Source organism: Cinclus cinclus, chromosome 6 (genome assembly GCF_963662255.1).
Source record: "Cinclus cinclus chromosome 6, bCinCin1.1, whole genome shotgun sequence".
Taxonomy (NCBI): Eukaryota; Metazoa; Chordata; class Aves; order Passeriformes; family Cinclidae; genus Cinclus; species Cinclus cinclus.
The window spans coordinates 42,236,688-42,260,316 of record NC_085051.1 but is presented as its reverse complement, the minus strand read 5'-3'; the positions used below and the strand labels follow the sequence as shown (position 1 = coordinate 42,260,316).

Genomic DNA, 23,629 nt, shown 5'->3' with positions numbered 1-23,629 from the left:
AAAAAGCTCAGAATTGCTACAATTGCTTTGCATTGTATTTCTCCTGTCCCTCAAAGACAGATAAGTCTTTCCCCCTTTCTTAATATCTCTGACACTGAGGTGGAGTGAAACCTGTGGAGATAAAACTGAGGGCATTTTCTTGTTGCGCTAAAATAAGCTAATTTTGGGATTTTATAAGTTTGTTTCTAAATAGTTGTACTTCCTCTTGAATGTCTAAAGAGGAGCTGATGATTCTTAAAACACCACCCCATGGGACCAAAGAACTTAGTTTTTATGAGTCTAAGCAGAAGCAGAAAAAGAAGGTCCTTGGTGGTGGCTCTTTTGCAAGGTTTTAATAATGTATTTGTTAGTGCAAAGATCAAATGGGCTCTCAAATTACTAGACATCTGAGATTTCAAATCAAGCCAGTCTGATTTCTTTTTGTTCTGGCTTTTGCTTCTGACCTCATTTCCAAATTGGTATGGTCTTTGTCTTCTGCTCCTCACAGACCATTTAAGATAAGTAATATTTAAGAAATACTACACTTCACTTCCCCCAGGAACTGGAATCCCCTGCTTTTTACACTGGGAAGAAAGCAGTGATCTCTACAACTTGTAAATAAAAAATTGGAACTGAAACAGAGAGACAGAATGAAGACAAAGTAATAACCCCTTTGATGTAATTACAAACTTTGGAAGCAAAAGCCTACATCTGTTTGTAGTATCTGTAAATGCTCAACATTATTTCTCTCTAACAGACATTACTTATCTTTCAGAAATCAGATACTTTCTTCTTGTTTAAAGGTAACTAATCAGTTGCTATAGACATTTAAAGTTCAAAACAAACATTTGCTTTTGATGCAAAATCTGTTTCTGAGTCATGTGCTAGCTCTTCTCTACCACTGAATGTGTCATTGGCTATTTTTATTTTCTTTCCCATATATTTTATGAAGCTGAAAATCAAAGCTAACAGGGACAAAAAGCAAGTCGCAGCAGGTTGAAAATATCATATCTTAGTATTTTAGACATGTGTCAGCTTGATAACATAGGCACAGCACTAGAGGGATTGCCAGAATCTGACAGTGCACATGGCTTTGAGTTTAGAGAACACGCTTTAAAAAAAGACTGGAAGGCAGCAAGGGCAAGGTATCCAGACTGTGGGGCTGATTCTGATCCTTCCTGATCTTAAATGCAAAACCAAGGAAACTTACACCAGCTAAGTCAGGCTGGAGAAACTATTAAATATTTTAAAGGAAAACTCTATAAGGGTACAAGTCCAAGTGATGGAAGTGCTGATATTTAAGATCTGTATATTGCTGTCCACTCATGATGTTAATTTATGTAGCCTGAGCATGGTTCATTCCAGTGCATGCGTTAATTCTAGAGGGAAAAGTGGTATTTAATGAATATAATTTCCCACCAATGATCCCTGACATTAAAATACTTGACTTTTGTATCCTTCACTTTATTCTGTCTGCATAAGCAGATTAGGAATTGTACCTGCATTATAAAAATATGTGATAATATTACTTCTCACAGCAAGTGAAGTTAGCATATGGTACTAAAAACTTAACAATAACACAGTTTATTTGCACATTTCTGGTAGGTAGCAGTACAGAACCATTTTGAGGTGTTGAACAGCAATTTTCACCTGACTATCAAAGTCTACTAAAATAGTAATTAAGTCTCCTTTCTGTTCATCTTCACCTCATTTAGCTAGAAGTATTTCATTTATCCTCCCTAAGAGGTAGAAAAATGAACAATATATACACACACAGTCACAGAGTACCACACCAGAGCTCCGGATTTTTATTCTTAACTGAACTCTCAGCTCTTCCCCTTGCTTAGTGACAAATGTCACAAAAGCTGAAGCCAGCAGCCTGCCCCAAGACGGGAAACAAAAATAAGAACTCTTTTTAGTGCCAGACATCCATATATAACCCTATTGGGATAAAACAGCACAATGGGACCTTTCACAGCACCTCCTGCAGTTCAGTGAGCCCCATGCCCCTGCAGAAGGCTGGTCACAGGCATACAAGAGGGTACATGAGGCAAACAGAAGTCACCATTCAGTAGGACACAGCAGCTTTATCACAGCCTGCAGGTTATTGTCCTGATGCCCAGACACTTGATCATCACATTGCTCCAGTCTGAAGTTACCCTGAACTTCATGATACAGGAGGCTAAAATTCCAATTGCTCTGCTTCAATAACCTGCCACTTGTTCTAAAAAAAAATTGTTTCTTTTGCTGTTTGCCTTGCAACAGGACTGTTCTGGTCTCTCTGCCAGAGGGCAGTATTATACAAACTACAAGCTTGTTGATTACAATATAATTTTATAAGCAGTTGCTTTACTTAATCAATTGACAAGAAAAAAGCTTTAGATTCAGTAGGAAGTACTAGTTATGAAAAACACATGAGATCTAAAATCTAAACCAAGCCAGCTTTAAATACTAGTTTTCTGTTGTAATAATTATACTCAGTAATTTTTCTCAGATTACATTAGAATTAAGAAAACCAAACTGACCATAAATCATTGGTTCCCACTGGTGAAAGAAAAGTGATCTTTTTATCTCTCTGCAAGTACAGGAAACATATCTTGGGTAAGTTAAATGAAATTATTAAATAATTCCATGTTGGAAACCTGAGCATATCCCATCACTTCCCTCTTCTGGTAACTCTTAGCCTAAAAAGTCATTCATTATATCATGGTCCTGTGAGAAAAGATCACAGATTTCAATGTCTTCTCTTCAGAAGAAAATAATTCCTACAAAAAACTGGAATTTCAGCTAGGCTATAAGTATGTGTGAGTACGCTTTTTGTGATGTTGTGAACATTATCTGCATGAAAACTGTCTGCCTTTTCCTTCACTAACTTGGGCTGATCCACTGATGCTAGCTAATACCCTGAAGCGTCCTGTGCCATTAATGTGGCCAGTACATTCACAGAGAACTGAATTAAGGTACCAGGAAATGAACCACTGGACAATCCAAACCATATTTTTTTCTAAATATTGTTTCTAGTCTAAGCAGACACTTGAAAACTCAGCATGCTTTCCTCTGCTATATGCATTACTGCACATTTATGATGCATATGGCAGAAGACACCCCAGATGCAATTCCAGAATTGTGTTCAAGCTATACAAGTAAACATTAGCAAGCCAGTTTTCACCAGCATCAGTAAGAGGAAGACATCACACAGTGACAGACAGAAGATCGACCCCACAGAGTTAAGGCACACTACCCTTAGATATCCTACGTACATCCTGGGATGTTTGTTTGCTAACTACAAACAAACTACAAACTGTGGACTTAAAAAATACATTCAGATATCTTTTCATCTGCACGTGCACTGTGATATTCCGTGTCCAAGACTGCCTTTTATAAAAAGTCCTAGGTACATCCCATTTAACACACAGCCTGCATCCTGCATGGCATTGTCTAGTACCTAAAGCACAGATAGCAGGAATTCTTACTCTAAGACATCAACATGTACACACAAATCCCTTAAGAAGCTGTATAAGAAGTCACTTTAGCATTATGTCAGCAAACCACTTCTAGGAGTGAAGTGATAACAGAGTTTGAAAACTATTGAAATCAGAACAGCTGCAAACTTGGTCTTATGAAGCTCTGCGGACATCTTGCAACATCCATCCTGAAGCCTCGGGGTGACACTCAGAACGTCATTCAAAGCTTGGTGCCTCTTTGTGGACCTCCCTCGGGTAGGTGAGGAAGGGAAGAGGGGAAGGGAAGGGGATGAGGGATGACAGAGCGCCGAGGAGCTAAACACCAGCTTACGAACAGAGAACAGAATCACATAACATCACTGGACCAGTGGACTCCAAGACACAGTGACAAGACAGATGGATACAAACAAGACACAAAATCACTACTGAGAAATAAAAAAAAGCAAAGAAACCCCATTTTAAAAAGTAGATCTATAACTCTGAGGCTGCAAGAAGCAGCAAAGGGTACTGGGATAACTCCTCCAAAAAGAATAAACTATAATATACGTAAAAATTAAAATCAAAACAATATCCCCCCAAATCATACACTACAGACTTGCTCAGTTAGCCTGAATGCGTAGCTCTGATGGAACATACGATGGTGTCATCACAGCCCATGCACCAGTTAATGAAGGCCATGGTTAGTTACATCAGCTAAACTACAGCATGCCAGAAAAATGATTTTGCACTGACCCAGAAATAAAAGATACGACAGACACTCTGCATTGCAATAAAATTCTTTTTATGCCATCTGCAGTTTCTAGGGATCTTTACATTGGAAGAGCTTTTTCTGGGAATATGAAGGGTAAAGGGGAGTGTTTTTTTCTTCTGTGTTTTTTTCTCCAAACGCAATTGAAAAAAAAAAAAAAGAAAAGGGAAAAAACAGGATAGAGACTTGGCAGAAGTTTAAAAAAGTAGGAAAATAAAAATAAAGGATGCATAATACTCTTCATTCTTTTGCACACAACTTTCTTGGGATGTCCAAAAATGTGGATTTCTTGAGGATGGCAAGAAAAGATTTTGTTGCCTTTATTGGTTTGCAGATCTATATCTCATTCTTGAGATGATTAACTCATTATTTTGTTGGAAGAACTCCAAAAATATAAATTGAGAAGTACAGCAATGATTTTAAAAATTAAAAAAATAGCACTATGGCACGATTAAGAGCCAAACAAAAAAAAAATAAAAGAAATATAAAATAAACTAAAATATCAATCACCAAAAATTCATGCGGCACAAGATGAGGTGAAACGACAGAAAATGTTCTTCAAATATATACAATGTATATATCTATCTATATATACACGGACTATGTGTGTATATATCGATCGATATACCTGTATAATTTTTTGTTCTCCCTGGCCCACCCTACCCCAAGGCTAATTGGTAGATGAAATTATCAATTAAAAGTAAAGAAATAAATAAAAGGAAGAAAGAAAAAATTCTAACAGAAAATAAATTAACGTGCTTTGTTCACCAAGAAATAACAATATCATGCATCTGTCCACACCAGCGGATGCCAGGGTTAGATGAAGGCATGAATTTCTGTGTAAACATGTGATTGGATGATAGGGGCTACTGCTGATATTGGTCATTTATTACTTTAGCATATAGGCATATATACACACTGTATATATAGTGCATATATAGATAAAATATCCTCATGGGTGGGGCCTTTGGAGCTTACATAGATTGAAAGACCAATATGCTGAAAACCAATCTCAGTATTCCTAATATTAAAAACAACAACAAAACCAAAATTAAAACAAAACAAAACTTCCTGTAAGTTAACTGCATGATTGTAAAACTTGCTCATTTGATCTTGTTTTGGCTGTAAGATTGTAGCTAGGAAATTCCAGCAAACAAGTGATGTTATTATACCCTGGGAAGTGTTGTGGATGAAGCCCTGTCCTTTGGGTCCATATGGTATTCAGCTTATGAGATAGGAAGTCTATTTCTCTGAGTACCCAGAGGCATGCACACAAAGGCCATTTCTTATTCACAACATGAGAAATGGGCAAGCATTCCTGCTTGTCAGAGGGAAAGGCTGGGGATAGCTGAGCCCTGGACTGTGGGGGGATGTTCCTGTCAGAACACTGAAAATTCTGTAGGTGCTTCAGGAAGGTTGATACAGTTATGGAGGACAACAACCAAATAAACACTTCTTTTGGTTTCTTCAATGAAGTCTTCACTTCCAAAATATTGCTTTTTGTATTGTGCTGGCTGCTTTGGAAGACAGATTATACTTGTTTTCTGCAAATAAATCCCTGACCCAGGCAGCCTGCAGGTGGATGGCTACAGGCCAGTAAATTATAGATACAGAGAGCGTATCTGTTGGATATGTGCCTCCCATGTGTAAGTGTACAAAACACTACATAACTTCCAATGCAAAGAACTGAAGATTTTGGCATATCTACTGCTGTGTCCAGTCCCCCATCAGAAAGATTTACCAGTCTGATTAGATAATAACAGCCTTAACGTATATGAAGCCTTTTTGGGAAACACAGAGTAAATTTCCACGGGGGAAAAAAGTCACATAGGAAACTGATGGGCTGATAGGAAAGGAAAACTGGCAACCAGGGAAAAAAACACAGGATGTATCAAGCCAGGGAACAAGGATTAAGCCCTACTGACCATTTCAAGAGGCTGTATTCTGGGCTTCAGGCTAATTGGTGAGTGTCTGGATCTCACTGTTTTCAGCAGTCCAAGAAGCACCTTGGGCTATGATGCCAGTCAGCTGCCTGGCCACCAGCATCCAGCCTGCCTGGTGCCAGAGCTCCACTAATGGACATCCTTTACAGGAATGAGGGCAATGGTATGAGGAGACAGCAACAGCTGTCAGGAAAGAATAATCATAATCCTCAAGGCTTTGAAGTCTCAGTACAATCAGACTGTAAGGGTGCTCCTCATTTCACTGAAAAGAGACAAATGCTTTCTTTCTTCAGTGCTTCCTAGTAATTTCTTGTTAGAAAATATATTTTCCTTGCAAATCTTACATTCTCTGAGAGCAGCTGAGTGACCAAAAAGCCACCATGGAGCTGTTCTCAGAAGTACAGACTCAGGACCTTGTCTTGAGTTTTGAGGAACTTGAATATTTGAGCCTTTGATCCACCTGGAGCGGGCCAGAAGACAGTCCTGTATTCATAACAGAGAAAAGCATCATGTTTCAGCCAAAATAAATCTTTTGGCCACATACTGGGACAAGCAACATTTTCATAGAGATAAAAGCAGATCTTCTCTTGACTGTTAAGTAAGTTCTTCTTCATGGCAGATGAACAGGTTTTATGCCCCCTGTATCATTTAGATTAAGCCTTCTGGGAGACCTAGAGATCTAAGGATATCTAGGCTTGTCTGCAATAAGATGAACAGGAGGCAATTTCTGCCCCTGAACTTGCAATGGTTTCTTTTGCATTACATAGAATACAAGGGGGTTTTGGATCCTCAGCTGTCATTACTGTCACTTAGAATAAGTCCTTACGTATACATACATGTCTACAGGTGGTGTCTGTAAGCTGCCTCACTCAGAACAGGTCCAGTGACAGCTCCTGGTTTTTAAATGAAGTTTTTCTACCAAAATTCCAAATGAAATCACTTCTGGAAGGGGGGCACAAAGTGTCAGCCAGCCTGCTACAGTGTGTGTTTCAAGGCAGCCTGGAAAATCCTGAAGGGAGAAGAGTTAGGGAACACCTTCACACTGTCTTTTTTTTTAAAGAGATGCAAGTGTTCAGATGCAGATCCTATGTGCATGAGATTCAGGTCTTAGATTCAACCATTAGACAGAATTAAGTGGCAATAAGACCTTGCCAAATGGTTATCACATGATATTTAGCCTCAGAATACATGATTTTCAGCCTGTGAGTACACCAAAAACAAAGGTTTCAAAAGGACTCTACTATGTAAAGTACTGCCTCTGACTAAGGACCAAGACCAAAGTAATATCTCTAGATATTAGGATTTGATTCTGACCCATATGAAATCTGAAAACTTCTGATTTGCAGGGAAATATTCTCTGCTGCCCTTGTCTTGGCTGTTGCACAGCAGGTTCATAGTGATGTGTATCATATCTCACAGCTGCAGCAGTGAGTTCAGTAACCTTTACATTACTAGACCATGGCACTGAGGGTGATGGAAGGCCAAATTTGGCAGAAACTCAAGAGCTTTAAAAGCTACACATTATCAGAGCAACAGAAAGAAGACTGTGCTGGGTTAGGTAATTTAATTTTCAGTCTGCTGTGAAAGGGATCAGGCAAGGCAGAAGGCAGTGACCTGTCAACAGAACAGGATGAAGAAATTTCAGATGAGCGCAATTAAAAAAAAACCCAACAACAAGTTTTAAAAAAATCTGAAGCCACACACTAGAAAACACAAGCAAGATAAACTGGATCTTTCCTCTCCACAATGTACATATTTAAATACCAGATCTTGGCGTTTGGCCAGAATTCTGATGTGCCTGGTGAAGTGTAAAGGCAAACATATCTGCTCAGCCAAGCCAGCACTACTGGATTTTGATAAACCAGCTCAGATTGCTTTAGTGCTCCAGAGCAGAATGGGCTGAGTGTTTTGATACTGTCTGTATTGCAGACACTGGATGCACTGAGAATGCACACAATAAGACAAAGAAAATGAGAAGCCCCATAAACCTGCTACTTTTCCTTCTTATTATGACGGAATGAGTTACGTTTATGCAAAAAGGTCCTGCAGATTCTTCCTCCTTCTGTCAATGCTGTACACCAGCGCCTCTGAGTAGGAAAACTCAAAATCTGGAAGTGCAGATTTCATCAGCAAGGACCATCTGGGAGACTTATTTTTGCATATAATCAAGCTAACTTTTATTCTCAGTGTAATTCCCTAGAAAATAATCAGACTTCAGTGGCTTATGTGGCCCACCTTCCTACGCAAAAGGAGTAGGGTGGAATGAAAGATAAGGGTGAAATTTGCAGGAATGTCTAGTAGTTTAGGAGAGAACCTTCAGCAGATTTTCCATGAATCATATTATTTTACACAGCAGATATTCAAACGTCGTAGGCACTTATACCTGCCAACTGTAATGCTTAGCAGGATTTTCAAAAGCAAGAAAATTTTACAAATCCAGTTTGTACCTATTTGTAGCATTAGATTTCTAACTGTGTCAGGAAGGAGGTATTTTTAGTCTGGAAATGTTGCTGTACAGCACTATGAAATTTAATGCTAAACATGCTGGTTTACCAAATTTCTACTCAAACTTTGATTTTTCCACTGACAGCACAAGATGAAAATATTGCTGTTACAATTCCTAGCTGCTGAAATTACTGGGATTTTTGAAACAAAAATTTACAAGAGAAGGAGTCTGAGAAAGACATTATTTTGTCCTTTAATTGAAATACATGGCAATCGGAATATAAATTTAAAAAAGAAGTCCTCACATGTTAGTGAAGCTTTAATGAAGTGACTTCATTCATGTGCATATCAGTTGCAGTACCTTTGTCTTTGCAACATGGTCCTGTTAATCTCATGCCTCACTTTCATTACAATCACTGTGCTGGCCTTTTATTACTACCTTTATTTAAACTCTCAGTACCCCCATTGTTTATACTTCACAATCTAGTAATATTTGCACTGCTTTTCTTCCAGATGGGGAATACAAAAACTCACAGAAATCGGTGAAAAAAAGAGATTGGAAATAGGCAGAGCTATCTGTTACCCACAGTCTGTGTCACTGCCTTCACTGCCATCACATGGAAGTCAAGAGTATAGGTGGAAGTTCCCAGCTACAACATAATGCCAATATCAGGTTACAGCAGGACCAAGTTCTACTGAAAATGCAGGTACACCATGACAAATTGAAAATAAATGTGAGAGCACTAGCCTTGGGTGAATTTTCATGTTATTATATTACTCAAATGGCTTCAGGAAATTAGAAACAGAACATTTATAATACTTTCTTGGTATTTTTGTAAGGAAAATAAAACATCATCCCAAATAAAACAAAGCAAAAACAAACAAAACAAAGCCAAACAAAAGAACCCCCTCAAACTATTTATATGTTTCATTTTTAAAGACAAAAATTCTAACCAAACTTCATCTTTTTCTTTTAAATGTACACAGAAATTCGATGATGTCTGTTCTCTATTATAGAAATGCTTAACTCATGGCAAACCTCAAAAAAGAAGACTTGAAAAAGCCTGTAAGAAATAAAGTAGACTGCAGTTGCCTGCTGGATACCACATAATATATCTCACCAGAAAGAAAAGCCATCAATTTATCAAAATGTATCTGAAAGGGAGAAGTTGAGTCAGTTCCACATGGCCAGTCCTTCTGACTCTTTAATGGATACATTTTGAAGCATCACTGCAGATAACAAGGCAAGAATTACTACTAATTTTGTTATATTAAAACTATGTTTTGGTGCTCCCCAATTTCTTTGGGGTCACAGGAAACAAAATTAGTATCACCACATTACCATGTTAACTGTACTCAAAATCCCATGGACAAATGTATCCCTTAACATCCATCTTCAGAGTAATTAAGAAAGATCAAACATTGCTAATATCTGATTTTTATTTCAGTTTTGTTACTCTTCTGTTTTCAAATGTTCACCCTCTCCACTTCATAAATCTTCATTATTTGTCACAATCCATATTGATTTTTTTCCTAATGTGTTAGTAAAGTAATTTAGAAATATGTAAATTATTAATTAGCTGGAATCACTTTCAGGAAGTTTGCCTTTCCATGCAAACAACTTTATATAAACCAAATAGTGGCTACATATCAGTGTTTTGCTGTTGCCAAGTCCATGGGATCTGATGCTTGGCTGTATAGTTTCTTGTTTTATATACAGTGTATATATACATGAGTGTATATATATATACGCATATACACACACATATATACATATATAATTATATATGTATACATTCACACACATATAAAATATATGTATGCATTGTTTTTTGCAAATGAAATCAGAAAGCAAGCAAAACACGACTGACCTGACTTACCTGTACTGGGCTCACAGTCAATGAAATCTTCATCATCACTGGAACATTCAGCTGATGAAACGATGTCATCTGTTGTCTGGCATGTGAAGCAAAGGAACAAAAGAAAACAAAAGTAAGACATTTGCAAGTCAAGAAGCTATTACACAGGCAGCTACATATCCAAGAGAAAAAAACCCCAGGTTTCACAACTGTATCTTTTAAAATATTTAAGTTGTACCAAGCACTCCATATTCGTCTGTGTAAATGTGTCCTCCATTGAGTTGGAGTCTCCTGTCAGAGGAACCTGTGCTTAACCTGTGCTATTGAATATTTCAGATGTGCACAGGTGCTGTGCACCTGCTGGGTTGTTTAGGGCAGCAAGTGGATCATACTGATGCTGTTGAATGAAGTACAGTGGGCTACAAAGCTGCTTGGCTGGCAAACTGCCCTCCAACAGCCGCTGTAGACGTGCCTGCTGGGAGGAGGCTGGGCTCCTCCCTAAGTACCAGTATCATGCAGGGCCAGACAGAAGGCACTTCCTGAGAGACTTACCATGCATGTTCAGACTGAACATGCCTCCTGCAAAATAAAAATACAAGGGAGACACAGATAACACACATCATTCACACAGCCAGCAGTACTCTTTGCTGTGCCGGATGCAGCACTCTGTGGCAGACATAATTCCTGCTCTGTTAATGCACCTCTTGGGCTGGGAATCTGGTGTTTACCCAGATAGTAAATATCTGTGCAACTCACTGTTGCATGATGAACTGCTGCATGTGTCAGGTACGCCCAACATGCAACCTCACCTCCTTGCTTAAAAAGTAACACGGGTGTGGATGCAACTAGACTGACCAGCTGTAAAGCCTGATTCTGAAAGAGTTACACCAAACTGTGATCATTCACAACCATTACAGGTTTCACCACATTCCTTTGTGTTTCTGGTTGGCGATAGTTTGATAGTTTCTTCTTTTTTTTTTCCTTTAATTTTTTTTCTTTCTGAATGTGTACTGCTCTAATTAGTGAGCAGCATGTGCTGCAGCATGTTAGAGAGACGTGTACTGGTGTCTCTTCCCAGCAGCATCTCCTGCCTGTAATTGCTGCAATTAGTTGAATTAGTAATGCAGACCATTAGGGAGAGCCTGTGGCAGCCTCTGGACACAGGTTGTAATGTTCCTGTGCACAATACAAAATTACCCCAGCTCAGCAGCATTGGCTCAACCGCAGCTTCTGATGAAACTGTCTCCCCTAACAGCTCTTCCTTGCAGAGAGCTGCCTATTCTGCTGAGCAGTAGGATCAGTGGGATGACTCCTGAAACAAAACAACTGACATGCTCCTCACCAGGCAGCAAGCACTGTAGAACTCAGGAACAGGACAGCTGCACCTCAGTACTCTAGGTGAATGTTTCTGGGAATCCCACATCTCAACAAGACTTTCAAATCCTTATTCCTGAAAAAGACTGTCCAGCTTTAAATAAGGTCTCCTTCATATTCTTATATCTGCTATGGCTGTCTCCAATATGTTCCCTCTTCCCTTTACAAAAGAGTTCCGAGGACTCTGCCTTTTCTTTAACCTCCTGTGCTCCCAGCACTATGAAATACTTCTGACCCCTGCCAGAAGCTCTCCCCCTCTCTGTTTGTATTTGAGCTAAGGGGTGAAAAAGAGAACCAAGAAGTCAGTCAGAAAGATCAGATTAAACCTAATGTTCCTCCAGTCTTTATTTCAGTGGCTTAGATTGAGCCAAGAAAGAAAAACAGGATAGGCCAGTTGTAAGTAAAAATCATAAAAATAGAGTATCTGTAAAAAAAACAGTAATGAAGTATTTTATATGTAAGTCATTCATACACAGCACGGTCATTTGGCAATGTTTTGTGGAATGCTATCTTGCAGTAGTTTCATGCTTACTTTCATTAAATATTTTTAAAATCTTGCTTCCACGGGGAGCCAAGATTAAAAGGAACTGAAGGTAATATGTTCCTAGCTTACATGTCAAGTTAATTAAAAAAAAAAATTCAGTCATAGAAAGTGGAAGAATTCTGTTGAAATCCTGGTGATTTCTCTTATGACAAGCTGGATTTAAAATTTTATCTGCTCAGTAAAGAGACAATAAAGGAAGAATTCACAAAATAGAAATTTACTTTTTTCAATTCTTCTGCTTCTGTCACATATATTTTAGAAAGTATTATTTATCCTGAGAGACTTTATAACTTATATAGTGATCACGCCCTCCAACAGTGAAATGCAGCTGTCCTTGGGTAAAAAGATATTAGTTTTTAATTGCACCAATGTAAAGTAATTTAGTACAAGTTAGTAAACAAGGCTATACTGCTAGAAATTTTTAAGCAGGAGAAATGTTGTTAGTGAAACTGGAGATTTATACTGTAGTTGTCTAAGGGTAAGGATGGCACTCTGAATAAGGAATAAACTATCCATCACTACTAGAAGACCTTGCTCAGACAGTGCTAAAACCCTGGCAATTGGCTTTGACTTCCAGGTTGAATTTAAATCAGGTGGATTTTGCTCTTAGTTGAAGATCTGACAACTCACACTCCTCATAGCAAAACAGTGGTGATTTGCTCCAACAGGAAATAAACATAAAAATTGTAAAAGTGTGTTGCTGTCACTTATCAGCTGCTATACCTATTTGATTGCCCACTTACTTACTCAGATCTAAAGGCTTCATGCAACATTAACGTGGAATCAAATCCAATTGAATTGACAATGTGATTTAGTATTTGGAAAAAATAAGGATTTCCTTTATAACAATTTTTTCCTCTTGCATATTAGGGTCATCATATGAAACCAGGAAGGTAAGGAGGACTTTTTTTTTTTTTTTTAAACTGGACACCTCCTTGCAACAGGATACTGGTAGATAATAAAAGTTTAGAGCAATTAGGAAGTGATCAGCCAAATTGAAGGTCAAAACATCCTTCCAGAGCTATTATTTACCCTATATCTAGTTTGGGAAGTCCCTGTACCACAACCTGAAAAGCCATGAAGCCTGGCCCTTGTTCTTCTTCTTGTTCAATTTCCCATCTCATAAGCAGCTTAAGGCAGTACATGCAACATATTTATGCTGCACTCTGGTATGTGTACTAGATTTCCTGCTATAAAATCCTCTTGCAGCTTGTGCTGGTTCTGAGCAGAGAAGGGCACGGTAAGCCAGACTCAGACAAAATGCAAATATGTGAAGTGCAATACTCACCAACCCTGTGAATTCCAACCTGTATTTGCACTTTTTCACAACTGGTTCTGCCCATGATTTTATCAATTAATCCCCATCTCTACTACATGCTATTTCACCTCATATTCCTGTTGTTTTTTCTTTTTTCTTTGTGATTTCTCTTTATCCCATCCTGCTGATTTTATGTGTATAAAAACAAGGGTTAGAAAAAGAAAACAAGCCTCCAGAAGTTGTGTTAAAGTCAAGGTCATTAACGAGATCTCTAGAAACCACAGAAAAGATAAGTACACTAATCTGTCTTGCCATTTCTTATCTTGTATTTTTAATCTCGGTACTTTCCATCACAATTCATCACAAACTGATTTTCTAGACCCACCACATATTGGTTTCCCACACTCCTTCTGGTCAGATACAAACATCTGAATCATCCTAAAGGAATAAAGTTATTTCAGTGAGAAAGAACAGCAAATGCCTGACTACAGGAACAGGGTCCAGAAAACATCCAGAAGACCATTACTTCTTGTGACAGGAATTGGTACCTTTCAAGACCCCCCCCTGGAACTGAGAATTTCCACTGGTTTATTAAACTTGCTGCTTCCACAAGACAGGAAAGGCTAGTGAGCAGAGACCCTGGAAATCTCTCCACTAACATAATTTCTTCACATCAGAAACAGCTCACTATGAGGCAGTAAGCAAAAACACTACACAATTTCTAGTCCCTTTTCCCCATTTTTGAAATGTTCTCATTTTACTCACCCACTGGCCCCAGGGAATGTAAGTGGATTAATGCTCTAGTGTCTTCCCAGTGATCTAGGGATAGTAAATGCTAAACATTCTTATGTATGGGCAAAAGGATAGTAATGAAACTTCTCCATATGCTCTGATGGAAATGATGTTTGTGTTTTCATTGGAAAGAACATGAGAGAGAAAATATTTTTCCTTTCCCTATATTATCTAAATTCTATATTAAAAATAATAAGTCACACTATACTATTTTAAAATATGTATTTCATTTTTAAAGAATCCCAGCTTTGAAATTACTTGGCCTGTATTAAAGGCCATAAAACTAAAGATAGGTATTATAATAACTTTCAATAAAATTTCTCTCTGGCAGGAACCCTTTTTATTCCTTCCCCTGAAAGATTTTTTATGGCATTTATATTATTATTTTTTCTCTCCCTCTCTCTAGTGTTTAATGAAATTGCTTTGGAATAAAACCAGGGTAGGAGAAAGTGCTAAACTCTGAGTCCACCCCAGAGGATTTATGGGCATATTTACCTTCAAATTCTTTCAATTTCACTGAATTGGCTCCCCATTCCTTTCCATGAATTATTAGTTCTGTAATCACCTCCTCCTAATTATTCACTCTAAGGGCCTCTTCAATCTTGACACAGTGATGGCTCTACAATCTTTGTTCATTACACTGTATGTACTGGTGTGGGATATATAGTGCAAGGAAATTTGGCATGGTGTGGCAAGACCTGTTCAAGATGACTCCATTTCTGTCCAATCTTTAAACTGCCCAAAGTCCTAATTTATGTATCAGATCCTTAACCCTTGCTCCTTTGTTCTACACAAAATGGCAGATGCTCAATCTTCTGTTCCCCAATTCCAAAGTTTTTTTTAACACCTTGCTGTTTGGATACACTACTATTTGAGAAAGATTAAGCATCCCGGATAAAATAAGCTCTGTCACAGAACAGCTTTATGAAATTATAAAAAAACCCCCACACTCAGGAATTATGGAGTTCTCCCTTCTAGAGGAAAAGACAAGGACCCCTAAACTCAACCCCCAGACAAATTCCTGCAGAATTACACACATGGCATTTGCTTCACTCCGTAAAGTAGGGTTCAATTTTCCTACATGCCTTTTTCTTGAAATTCTTCTGCATACTATACATGTTACTTCCAATTCAACACCATTATTTGAAAAGCAACACTTAATGCTTTGTTGTGAGGGAAGTGTAAATCTATTTGCCACTGAGGATCCACAATTTACAGTGCTTCTTGAAATACAACCATCACAAAATGCTAGGCACAAATATCTTCCCTAGAGTGGAGAAATACAGTTGTATTAAACTGTGCACTGTATTTGCCTTTCACAGCTAAAATGTACAGAGCTGAAAGTCAACAAACTTTTCCTAAATACAACTGCTTGACTCCCTCCATTGCTTTCACACTGCTATATTTTCTATAGATCTCAAATTCATTATGGAATATGGACTACATATTTTCTTCTGTGCATAATAGCATAGAATAAAAATGCTCCCTTCAGAATAGCAAAAAGTTAGTGATGCTGTTCTAGGAACCAGGATGTTTCTTGGCAAAGAATAGGCTCAAGGCATTTACTCTCTTGCCAAAAGAAGATAGCAGATGAAGTGTCTGTCTCATTAGGTGCCATTTCTACCTTGAATATCTCCACCCTTTGTACTTTGGTAACTGGGTGTTTTAAAGAACTTTTCATATTCTGTTCACACTATTCAATTAAATGAGAATCCTTCGTCTGTCCTTTCGGCATGTTACATTTGTTTCTCACTTTTTAATTAATCTTTATTTGCAGAATACCCTGGAGGTCACTACAGTATAGCAGACCTGAGAGACTCAGTCTGGACAAACTCAAACTACTACATACACATAGAAATAATCTGCATACAAAGGGGAAAATATTAGAAATGTTGCAAAAATCATAATGAAGTATTGCAAAAGAAGCTGCAGTTTGGGACTGTATAAACTTTTAAGGTGAGTTGTGAGTCTCTTGTCTTTTGCTAATCTTCTCCATCTCATTATTGGATAGAACAACTTGTATTTTCTTATCATGGGACACACACAGCCACATTCGCATGCCCACATACTAATGCTGAGGTTGTGTCTGCCTCTGCAGAGGCAATGCATCAAAGAACATGAAACTAATAATTTTTCTTCATATAGCTCTTTTGAGGTAAATACAGATGCAAGAGGACCAAATCCTCTGTTTGCTTAAATTAGCATTGATTTCAACCAGACTGCAACAAATTTCAGCAAGAGAAAATGGCTCAAAAATTTAGTGTTGGACAATTCAGTACCAAAAGATTAGTAGTAATTTTAGTCCATTCAGAGAAGAGCCGCTGAAAAGAGGAAAGAACTTGGGAGATGTATGAATGAGACAGGCTTAGTAAAACTAAACATCAGAACTTGACTTCACAAGGACTTAAGGTATGATAAATTTTTACAGGTGTTACAAAAGGACATCAGGAAGAATGATGAACTACTTAGAGTGCTTCAAAAATGATAAAATAAAGGGGTAAAAAGTGCTATTTTCACAAAAAAAAAATCAGTAGTGATCTTTACCAACTATGGAGAAGTCTCAAAGAAATAGCAGAAACCATTAGCACTGAGGTCAAGCAGTTGCCTAAGCCATCCAGGTATCAACCATTAGTATATATACCCTAATGGGGAGGAGCTTGCTCCATCTATTTTCAGTCCAATCTAATTCACTCTAAATCAAGTCCATATTTTCATCCTCTCCATCACATAGTAATATAAACACATTACACATTTCTCTCCGTAACTGCAAAGCAGGCACCAAAGCTATCCAGCACAGCCTTTCAGTTAGCTGTGCTTAGAGACAGAATCGCAGAATCTTCTGAATTGGAAGGGACCCACAAGGATCATCAAAGTCCAGCTCCTGGCCCCACACATAGGACAGCCCCAAGGATCACATCATGTGCCCAAGATCATTGTCCAAACACTTCTTGAACTCTCTCAGCCTTGCTTCTGTAACCACTTCCCTGGGGAGCCTGTTCTAGTGCCCAACCAACCACCCTCTGGGTGAAGAACCTCTTCCTGATAGCCAACCTAAATATCCCCTGACACTTCAGGCCATTCCCTTGGGTCCTGTCACTGGGGCTGGTGTGTTATCTACCAAGAGGCTACCCTTCAACAGGAGCCCAGCAAAAGTGCTTCTCCTGGCTGCATGTTCCTGGCTGGATAGAAAAGCTGATTTGCTGTCAAATTATAGCCTTAAGTAGGGATCATGAGAGAGCTACCCCTCAACAAAATCAGCCATTTGTCCACTACTATGGCAGACAACAGATTAAGGAGCTAGGCAGTTAAGAAAGAGAAAGCAAAAAATAATCTTCCCAACTGTATGTCAATCTAGATTCATGGGCAGTCATGATTAAAAAGAGCTTTGAAAGCTTGAATTATTCCTTTGAAAGCCAAAAGCCTGTCTCACTAAAATCAATAGTTCATTAAGACTGTAAAATCTGACTCTTCTGGACCAGGTTTGATGCCAAATTTCAGAGACTTTGTTCTGTGCCTGAGCTGTGGAAAGTCAACAGGGAAAAATTACGTTTCCGCCTTTTGTCTCTGTCTGCTGGCAGTGGGAAGGGTGATGATGTTGTGAGGCAGTGTGAACAGAGAGAGAAAGAGAAGGGAGGGCAAAGAGGGGAGAAAGGAAAGTGGGGAGGATTAATTTATCTGTTGTTCAAGGCACCCTGACAAGGGAAAGAGAAGTATTGAACCACAGCAGCTTAACCCAACTTCAATGTACCTTCCCAAAAGCATAAAGAATGCAATTCTTCATGGTGTTCTGCTGATAAGAAAATCCTCCTAAATCCTTTCAATTCATTTCTTGGCCTGAAGAAATTACATACTATTTAGGAGCTAAATAAATAAATAAAATTTCATTTCCATGAATCTAGATTGGTTGCTTATTGATTGCATATGCCCACAGAGCCACTTGCTTTTCTACTTCTTTCCTAACAGAACAGGCTCTTATTGTCTTGAAGTAGGAAAGTGTCAACTGGCAAATCTTTTCCAGACTATTCAATGTAGCCATCAAGATTTGCAAGAGCTTTGAACTGGGCTGTAAAATACCATTTCTTGGTTTTAATACGAAAGATACAGCTTTGGTGTGAGAACAGACTATTTCTCCCCTCTTATCAACCAATTTCTCCTTTCCATGTGAATTTTCCTTCTTCCAAAGAAGTACCTTGAAAATGAAAGTTGTGATGATGAAGACAGAGCCTTTTGGAATAACCATACAAGAAGAATATTCACACTGAATATACTTTTAATCTGATGAAGGAGCTTGGGCTCCTTCCCTATTATATTTTTATTTCTTATTGAAATAAACTGTTACTTGAAACAGAAACCATCAGTTGTCTGTTATATAACCACAGTTATGCAGATGGTGGTGATGCAGGTAAAAATTCCATAAGAAAGGTGCAGAAGGTGTGCCCATCATGAACTAAAGTAACTAAAAACTTAATACTAAAGATCAAGCCACTACAGCTGACCCCGCAACAACTCCCACTCTAAAGTCAGTGAGAGATGCTGGATGGATAATTTGCTGAAATTCAAACACTGCTCAGGAATGTGACCTTCTGAATATCACATCAATGTGCACAATGATGTTTCCCAATCCTTGTTCAAAAGTCTTCAAATGGAAAAAAATTCTTTTAGGAAATGGTCTGAAAACAGATTCAGATTCTCCTCTATGCCATCATCCTACTCAAAAGAACCAAAAACCAACTAAACACACAGGGCAGCATAAACTTCAACTTCCTGCTCAACATCTGCTTAAAGAAGGACACAGGAAGCAGAATCTGAAGATTCTTATAGATATGGAAGAAAAAGCCAGATTATTGACAGAATTTAGTATTCTGCTGGGGTGGGCTTTAGTCCCCTAGGTGCAAATTCTAATCTTAAATTGCCACAGAAATAATTTTATTAATATGCTGGCTATAAACTACACTTGCTTAAAAATAAAATGTTACATACTTCACCAGCAGAAGGGCAGGGCAGATCACTGGGATGCAGTAACTTTTTAATTGCCCCAGTTCAAATTGCCAAGGACATTGAATCAGAGCCCACGTCACTTCATTTTGTTTTCCTGATATTGTAATATATTGCAATAAATTCACTGTCTGACATCAGCAAAATTGCCCCCTTTCCTTATGCTTCTGTTTATATTGCCACAAAATGGGGAGAAAACAGCTTCTCTGCTTGCTAGGCATACAATCAGAATTTTAGCAAATATTTTACATTCCCAAAGCAAAGCCTAAATACAGAAAACTCCGTTACATTTAGTAAAGGGAAGCCTATGTTTCAGAAAGTTAGAGACTCAAATGATCTGAGATGAATCAGCTGCCCTTTGAAGACTCAGCCTCTAGTAAGAGTAAATGGGTTTTTCTTTGCGTGCTAGCTGGCACTTAATAACTGTGTCAGAAGAATATTTTTCATTTACACTTTGCTCCTTTGCTGGAAATCAATATGTCGTTTGCTGGCATTTTCTCCTGGACATCTTTATTTAGCTTGTCTTTTTTTCCTCAGAGGGGAGGGAGATGTATTTGATTTTGTTCTGTTATTGATTGGATCACTCTGAGCAAGAAATAAATAACTAAGCGCAGCACAGTAGCTTTAATGACAATCTCTTAAGCCTCAAAATCTGCACACCATTTTACACTCCCCCCTAACACATGATTCAAAAGGAACAAATCTGTAAAGTACAGTTACTATGTAGAAAAGGGGTAGTCACACATGCAATTTAACTGGCATTTCTACTTATGTGATCACTTAATAAAACCATACAAGTACTGTTTCTATTAAATCAGTTGTCCTATTGCTTTAGCACCTACTGCTGGGATCTCATAATCTCTTGCAAATGAGTCTTAATGAGAAATTAAAGATACAGGAGATCTTCTCCCAGCAGACATCATTCCCTGGAGAAAAGAGAAGTGAGTTCACATCTTAAACAGTGATGGCAGTGCAGCCTGATACCCGATCTACAGCAGGCCAGTGAGTGCTGGTGGAGGGGCAGTCGCTGTGCCCTGGCTGCTCCAAGCAGCACCAGCCACAGCAATCCTGCCAGCATCCAATGGGAAGTGATGGGCAAGTCAGCCCTAGGGTTGCACACTAGTTGCCCATTATATTTTTTTTTTTTTTTTTTAAACTGGGGAATTCTTTACCTCCTCCCCTGCTTCTCTCTTAATTTCTCTTACTCATTATTATATCAACCACAAATGGTTTGCACACGCAACTGTAAAATTCATAAAGGAGAAAATACCCTGGTACGGTCCAAACTGTGGCACTTAAAATCTAATGTGACAGGGTGTGTTATTCATAAAGTAACAATAAATGCAATCACTCTGAATAAATGTGCCTTAAAACAACTTCTGCAATTATTATAAGTACCTCTGAGTGCAATAAGATAAACAACGATCTTTGAATATTTACATTAATGCGCTAGACTATTCTTGCCAGACAAATATTCCTCTTGCTCTCCAAACATTAACCCACACTTAGAAAATGGCATTTAAATACTGTTACTCACAGGATTCACACATTAGCTCACAAGGGGAAGGCAGTTCCCACACATTTAAATGCAGAATAAACATAACGTAGAATAAATAAATGCAGACTAAATCCTGGCCCACTAGGTACCAATCAGCACCTAGAAATGCTCCCTGAATAACGTTAGAGAGTATAACATTTAACAAAGGAAAACAGCCACTAAATACCTATATGTAGGCACATATACAACATACTTGCTAAAAAAGGCTACGAATATTTTTAATTTATAACCAACAAGAAGTTTTTAAACACAAATGTCAAAAAAGTGGTTCATCCTTCCTCTCTTAATATAGCTTGTAAATGATTGCCAGCACTAGTACAGAGACATCTGTTTAATCAACAAAAGGTATATAATACCATTAACCTGTTAACATACATTATCATGGTAAGATCTAATAAAAGTTAAGTTAAATGGTTCTAGACAATATTTCACCCAGAAATACAACTGCCAAATAACTAATGCTTAAAAATCATGGTATTCTATCATTACCATGCTTTTTCCTTTTGAAATATGAGTAAACTAACATCTTTACTGGAAGGACAGGGAACTGACTTAACACCACATGTTAGCAAAAAACATGTAACAAAAGAGTAAACAGGGAAATTAAATCATCACCACCACCAGGGATCATGGGGGAAAACTTAAGAAAGTTAGAGCCAGAAATTTGTCTAATAATAACTTTTACAAGGAAAGAGATCGACTCCCATCAAACATATACCCTTCACCTTGAAAAACATACTTGGTCAATCAAGTACTGATGAAACCAGGTAAACTTCAATCTCATGAACAGTGGAACACGACAAATGGCTCCTGAGCATTAAATCTGAAGTGAACTTCACTTAAATGGCATGCGAAGTGGTCCAAGCTGCAAATGGTTGTTATGCAAGGAAATTTTGCTGTTAGGTGAGGCAGACTCCCATGCACAACAAGCCTGATAAACACTTATCGCTGCTGGGTTTCCCAGCAGCCCCTGCCTAATCAGAACATTTGCCCTGTGAAGGATAAGAAGGCCATTTTCCTTGCTTATTTATTTAGTTTTGTTGTGAGTTTGATTAACTGCAGTAAAGACAAATCAATCTTTTGTGTTTGTGTAAAACGGAAAAAAGGAACAAAGTTAGCTTTAATGGCTCTGCAGATGCTCAGCTGGAATGCACTTACTGAGCAGAGAGCTAGACAAAGGAATTCAGGCTTTTAACACCATCAAGAACCAACTGACATCACTTATATTCTACCTGCTTAAAGGAAAACAACTCCACACATGGTGAAGAGGCTTTCTTTTTCTCTGCACGTCTGTCTATAAAGGCATCAAGTACTACAAGGTTCTTCCTTGTGCCCTTCAGATTTCCACGGTGTAATTTGGGAGACACTAGGAAACAAGTATCCAAAGGAACACTGTCAGAAGGAGAGAGGATTTGAAGCTCTAAATCCATAAGAATACTTCTTTCACTGTCAGTAAACTTGCTTCTCAAGTAAGTTTTGTGGCAATGTTGCATTTTTGACATGAATAACTTCTTGTAGGGACTGAAAGATAGCATGAAATTCATGCCCACTATGAAATGAAGAAGCTTCAGTGTAAAGAATTTGAATGAGACACTTACCAGTTGAAAGCAGAACTCTGAGAAAATTTTCCTCTCATCTATTCTAATAATAGTGTTAACAACAGTGGAAATCACAAAAAAAGTTATGCCATTTTAATACAATGCCCATTAAAAGCCTTTAATAATACAAAGAAATACCCGGATCTTCCGACTATGGACAAGTTTTAGCCCATGGAGGATTTAATCTTAGTCTTAGCAAGGCATAGAAAAGAACAGCTTGACCAGGATGGAGCCAAAATGGAGCAAGAGTCCCCATATTAAAGATATTCCAGTCCCTGAACAGACAGACAAAAGCTTATGCTTAGGTTTCTTGCCACATCAGTTGCTGCTTTTTCATAAGCATTTTAAAAAAGCAGAAAAAATCAGAACTTTTGTTCTAAGAAAAAATGCCATCTTCCATTGCTATAACACCCACAGCCTGGTGTCTCCTGGGAGGAAACAAGTTCAGTTTCCCTTAAAATTCCCTTTTCAATGGTGTCAGTATTGTAGCTTCACTTGTACCAGCCAGAAACAAGTCATAATAACCAGTGAATTTAAAAGGTAGTGCCTCTGAGGTTTCAGATGTAGGCCCCACTCACACTAAAGAGATTACTGACATGAGGGCATATCCAGGTTGGTAGAGCTGCTCCTTTTAGATCCAGCAATGTTAATTGGAGAAGACTTTCTGCCAGCAGAGTTATACCACCAAAGAGTGTTTAAAACTAACCTGACAATAACTGGCATAGTTATGTCCATGTCAGGATTTTGACTGGCAACAGCATGTAAAATCAAAGCACGTGCTTTTCTGCACTGTGGGACACGCAGTGAAGTTGTCAGAACTCCAGAGTATGGCACTGTATTCCTCTGAAATGCTTCAGAATGGCAGAAATGTTTCTAAAGAATCCTATAATTGGCCCCAATTATTAGCAGCTGCTATTAACTGTCTCACAGTTATTAGCAGGCATATAACTTAAGTCAGGAATTTGCAAGTAAAAGACTGCAGTCAGTGAGATTTCTTTTGATTCAGAAATCCCAGGTCAGAGGGGTCCATTATTTTCACTGTATGACTGCCCATTTTACACAACTGTGGAAT

At 38.2% G+C, this 23,629-nt stretch overlaps 1 protein-coding gene across 11 annotated transcripts in view; it reads right to left on the bottom strand.

Moving 5' to 3' along the window:
* NRXN3 (neurexin 3) overlaps positions 1–23,629 on the bottom strand; it is a 900,390-nt gene that overhangs the window by 25,254 nt on the left and 851,507 nt on the right. For 8 of the 11 annotated variants that reach the window (XM_062495267.1, XM_062495265.1, XM_062495266.1 and 5 more), the window contains one exon: positions 10,460–10,535. In XM_062495267.1, coding sequence (XP_062351251.1) covers positions 10,460–10,535 — 76 coding nt within the window. Of the gene's footprint in view, positions 1–10,450; positions 10,536–23,629 lie in introns of all 11 variants that reach the window. The other 3 variants (XM_062495263.1, XM_062495270.1, XM_062495274.1) reach the window with 1 other exon arrangement.